The following is a 5,580-nucleotide window of genomic DNA, read 5'->3' as shown; positions in this document are numbered from 1 at the left end:
AAAATATCAAAAATGCATATTTTGAACTGTTTAGCATTATTAGCGTGAACAAGGGCCGCGAAAAATGTTAATATATTAAGGGGCCGCGAGCTCAAAAGTTTGGGAAGCCCTGGTCTAGACGATGTTTTCCCGAATCCGCGAATTTCTCTACAAATTTTGTTAACATTACCAGTTTCAGTTGCAAGCATTGTTCCATTAAAATTTGAATTGTTTTTACATATACAATTAAATGTGATAGTAAATATGATTAAACGTGGAGGTCGGGGCGCCAATTTTATAGTTTGCCCCGGGCGCAAAATATTCTGGCTACGCCTCTGACACGATTGCCATTACGCATTGGTTTGTAGGCTTGAAGCTTGCGAGATATTATGAGCAAAACTAGTGCTGGACTCTTCATCGTCGTGGCTCATTCGCCACGATTTAATCCGGGTCTATTCAACTGGGGGACCAAAGTCCGAATGTTTTCATTTCGGCCCGCATCATATTTTTTTTTATTTTGGAGTATTTATTGCCCCATAAAATTTGGATATCTGTGAAGGTTTCCTTTTATTAAAAACTTTTGTTAAGTTTAAGAGGTTACTTTTGTTCATCATTTGTTCATATTTGCACCTAACTCAATACGAAATAAACGGTGGCGTCATAGTAAACAATGCAAATAGCTCTGTCTTAATATGGCCATTATTTGCGTTACGCAGTTCTCCGCGAATCGCCTTTATGTTAACTCTCTAACTTTATAGTCGCACACACTGCAGAATATTCAGATTCACTGTGAAATATATATTCCCGACTAGAGTGACCGAATTCCAGTAATTTTGAGGTTTCGTATACGGATCTTTGATAAATAGTGGCCCTGATATTAGTGCAGCGGGGCGACTTTACTGAAATATGTGCTCGCCACTAATATAGTAATAATAAGATCCCGTGTGATGCAAAGCCACACAAATAGGTTCAAAGAGAGAGACTTTATTAAATAGTGTAAAATCCACGCTTAATGTAAAAGATAAAAGCATAATACAATAAGCTACATGATATGTAGATTAGTCATAGGGAAACGCAAACGATCAGACAGGGAAAGACCCAATTTAACTCAAAAAGATTTTTATTACTATGCGAGTAGCGAGTGTATATTACACTACTATTCAAGTTCAATTTGAAAGCAACAAAAAAGAATCATTAAATAGTAATCAGAAGTCGTGAAAAATAAATAATTCTAGAATATAACTATTTAGCCAACTTGAAAGACCTAAGAAAATGTTATAACATAATAACTCAATTTCGTAATACAATTTTGATATAAACAAAAAAATAATTTTATATACAGCAACAATCAGCATCAATGTAATAACTTGGGACACTTTTCTGCATTTTTCCCCACCTAAAAACTTCTAGCAATAATAAGTTGGTTTTAGCTGAAATAAGTGTGATATGTTGTTCCAAGAACAATACAATTTCAGTTTTGTTCGATTTTGTTTTCTTGTGGTTTAATTGTTTTTTTTTGTTTTGTTTTTTGTTTTTCTACTAGCGGAGTAATCCAAATTCCTACTGTCGAAATGAATGACTTGGCTGTGATGAGATATGGTGTGAGCTACGTTTGGCGTGTAAACGGTATGGCCAACCGGAACTTTTAATTCATCAGCGTGATTTATACTGACATCGCCCGTAGGATCAGTATCATTGATTTTTTTCTCATTACTACTTATTCCAGAGTGATCTTCCCGAAGTAGATCTGTTGTATGAACTTTCGCAGGGTCAAAGTTGATAACTTTATAAGGAAATGTTGTTGGTGCATCGTTGACAACCAATACCATATTATTTAGTTCAAAATCCTCCAACTGTCTTAAAAAGTTACTGCGTTGGTCCCCAGGAATTGAGGCTTGATCGAGCAATATTACAAACCAAACATTTTCATTTTTAATGAAACGATGAAAAAGGCGAATATTCTCCAAACACTCTGCCTTATCTTTAATGCTGATATCTTTATCCTTGATTGCCAGACTTCTATAAATAACTGTTAGAACGGCCGCTATTGAAGATGTTGGGATAACTGCTGTCATAATGCTCCAATAATAAAAGGCGCCCACAATACTTGCAATAATGCCGAATACTGTAAAAAAAAGGACAAACCAGATGGGAACTTGTTTATGAATGATTTTCCGACAATGTGTTTTGTAAGAGTAGCTTTCGAATGATCCCTCACTTCTCTGGGAAATTTTGCTCCACTTGATGAGTTTTTCAACATTGACAATTCCCACAGAGCTTTGAAATTTCTCCACAACAATTTGGTTGAAAAATTCCTCCACATTCTGGTCTTTCTTAATTTGATGCTGAATAAGAATAAATTTCATGTTTGAGCAATTGTTTTCACGTGGAGGAACTTGCATAATTGTAAAGTAAAATTTCAACTTGAGTGAGTAAAGGTTCATCACATTAGACGTACTGTGACCAACTATCACTTTTATCCAGAACACAGTTACAAAGAAAACTCCTATTATCCCCCACCAATAGCCAGTGCACATTAGTACACTCCCGGCAATTAATATTATCATGGGAACAATGAAGACGATCCTTCCCTTATGTGTTGATGTAATTAACTTGGTTTGGGATGAGAATGATTCCTTATCTTGATCTTTGGAAGATTCGATCATAACGGTATGATCGGTTTTCGTATTCAAATATTTTTCCAACGTGTTCTTGAACTTCTCGCTGACCGAAGATTCTGCCACATTTTTCAAATTAATACCAATAACATCTTTTTTGACTTGTTCGTAAATTTCTTGAGCGATTGCCTTGCAAAATGATTCCATTTTAAGAACTATTTAGATATTCATGATATTCACTGTAAGAAGTCAGACAATATCTGTTGTGGAGAAAAACAATAATCTAAAAACTGAGGGGTTCACACTCAAAGAAAACTTTCAAAATAAGGCCATCTTTGAACTCTGGGTACTCAAAAATTTATTCGAACCACATTGCGAAAAGTGAAATACTAGCTGAGTAACAGGATGTTTAATAAAGTTATCAATTGACTTACTATTGTAAAAGATTTTTGAAAAATTCTATTTCAGTTCTTGAAAAAGTTGATCCAACTCATGTTGTGATATATCATACTCCAAAATCCTACAGTCGTGAGCAATGACTCGGCTGTGATAAGTTATATTGTGAGCTACGTTTGGCGTGTAAATAGTATGGCCAATCATCTCATCTTTTTTAAACTCGGGTTTATTTTCCGATTCATCATCGTGATACTGATTTATACTGGCATCACTCGTTGGATCAGTATCATTGATTGTTTTCTTATTACTACCGATTCCAGAGTGACCTTCCAGATATGGATCATGTGTATTAACGTTTATATGGTCACCTTCCACTTTAACAGCGTGATGTAGAATTATGCTGACATCGCCCGTAGGATCAGTATCATTGATTTTTTTCTCATTACTACTTATTCCAGAGTGATCTTCCCGAAGTAGATTTGTTGTATGAACTTTCGCAGGGTCAAAGTTGATAACTTTATAAGGAAATGTTGTTGGTGCATCGTTGACAACCAATACCATATTATTTAGTTCAAAGTCCTCCAACTGTCTTAAAAAGTTACTGCGTTGGTCCCCATGAATTGAGGCTTGATCGAGCAATATTACAAACCAAACATTTTCATTTTTAATGAAACGATGAAAAAGGCGAATATTCTCCAAACACTCTGCCTTATCTTTAATGCTGATATCTTCATCCATGATTGCCAGACTTCTATAAATAACTGTTAGAACGGCCGCTATTGAAGATGTTGGGATAACTGCTATCATAATGCTCCAATAATAAAAGGCGCCCACAATACTTGCAATAATGCCGAATACTGTAAAAAAAAGGACAAACCAGATGGGAACTTGTTTATGAATGATTTTCCGACAATGTGTTTTGTAAGAGTAGCTTTCGAATGATCCCTCACTTCTCTGGGAAATTTTGCTCCACTTGATGAGTTTTTCAACATTGACAATTCCCACAGAGCTTTGAAATTTCTCCACAACAATTTGGTTGAAAAATTCCTCCACATTCTGGTCTTTCTTAATTTGATGCTGAATAAGAATAAATTTCATGTTTGAGCAATTGTTTTCACGTGGAGGAACTTGCATAATTGTAAAGTAAAATTTCAACTTCAGTGAGTAAAGGTTCATCACATTAGACGTACTGTGACCAACTATCCCTTTTATCCAGAACACAGTTACAAAGAAAACTCCTATTATCCCCCACCAATAGCCAGTGCACATTAGTACACTCCCGGCAATTAATATTATCATAAGCACAATGAAGACGATCCTTCCCTTATGTGTTGATGTAATTAACTTGGTTTGGGATGAGAATGATTTCTTATCTTGATCTTTGGAAGATTCGATCATAACGGTATGATCGGTTTTCGTATTCAAATATTTTTCCAACGTGTTCTTGAACTTCTCGCTGACCAAAGATTCTGCCACATTTTTCAAATTAATACCAATAACATCTTTTTTGACTTGTTCGTAAATTTCTTGAGCGATTGCCTTGCAAAATGATTCCATTTTAAGAAGTATTTAGATATTTATGATATTCACTGTAAGAAGTCAGACAATATCTGTTGTGGAGAAAAACAATAATCTAAAAACTGAGGGGTTCACACTCAAAGAAAACTTTTAAAATAAGGCCATCTTTGAACTTTGGGTACTCAAAAATTTATTCGAACCATATTGCGAAAAATGAAATACTAGCTGAGTAACAGGATGTTTAAGAAAGTTATCAATTGACTTACTATTGTAAAAAAATTTTGAAAAATTCTATTTCAGTTCTTCAAAAATTGATCCAACTCATTTTGTGATATACCCAACTCTGTCTCATTTTTTTTCCACATTTGTTTAATAAAATATTCTTGTTCGTATTTTATTCCTCTTAGCTTTTTTATAAATAATATCACTCGTGAAAAAAGGGTTTTAAATACATTTGAAGAAAAAGCGATTTGCTTGTTAAAGCAAATTCATAATCTTCGAACTAACTTGAGAGCATGTCAAACAAACAACCATTATCGATACTAAGCTGACATTATTGCTTTTCGAGACCTGAATTATCGGAAGTGATTGAAATTTGATGCCACTGCATAGATTAGTATTATATATTAAAATTTACTGGTCCTTCCGCTGTCATTCTGAATTGAAAAATCCACAAGACACAAAAAAGCAATGTTAAAGTTTGCTATGCAAAGATTCGTTAGTGCTTGAAATATTGTGGGCTTTCTAAGTTTATCCATCACTAGTTTTTCTTTCTGTGACTGAAAAAAAGCTTTTGTTATATCGCAGAAAACTTTGACGCGTCATATTTAATTGCCTGTACTGGAAATTTATAAAACGCAGCGAAATACAGTTTCGTTGCTACGACAAAGAGTTTACTCAAGAGTAAATTTATACATAAAGACTTACAAGTTTATGTTATTTTATATTGTTGAAAAACAATATTTCGTACGAAGTGAAAATTTTCAAGTTCTCGACACACAATACAAAATTGGATAAAAACTACGAAAATTCATCATATCTCGGAACATAAGCCTATTGATTTTGGATG

The 5,580-nt window shown here is 34.2% G+C and overlaps 1 protein-coding gene across 1 annotated transcript; it reads right to left on the bottom strand.

Annotated features, from left to right (window-relative positions):
- Positions 1-2,924: 2,924 nt before the first annotated feature.
- LOC144427363 (uncharacterized) lies at positions 2,925-5,080 on the bottom strand. The gene is made up of 2 exons (XM_078116487.1): positions 3,944-5,080; positions 2,925-3,850 (listed from the first exon to the last, which is right to left on the bottom strand). Exons 1-2 carry the CDS (start codon positions 4,548-4,550, stop codon positions 3,057-3,059), a joined length of 1,401 nt encoding a protein of 466 aa, XP_077972613.1. The 5' UTR covers positions 4,551-5,080; the 3' UTR covers positions 2,925-3,056.
- Positions 5,081-5,580: the final 500 nt, after the last annotated feature.

The sequence above is a fragment of the Styela clava genome, chromosome 9 (assembly GCF_964204865.1).
Source record: "Styela clava chromosome 9, kaStyClav1.hap1.2, whole genome shotgun sequence".
Taxonomy (NCBI): Eukaryota; Metazoa; Chordata; class Ascidiacea; order Stolidobranchia; family Styelidae; genus Styela; species Styela clava.
This window is presented reverse-complemented; position numbering and strand designations above follow the sequence as displayed.

Bases quoted from the DNA above. Each gene is read 5' to 3' on its own strand.
- LOC144427363 (XM_078116487.1), bottom strand. From the start codon at position 4,550: ATGGAATCATTTTGCAAGGCAATCGCTCAAGAAATTTACGAACAAGTC. The intron at 3,851-3,943 runs GTGAGGGATCAT...TTTTTTTTACAG, and splicing joins GAGCAAAATTTCCCAGAGAA to TATTCGGCATTATTGCAAGT.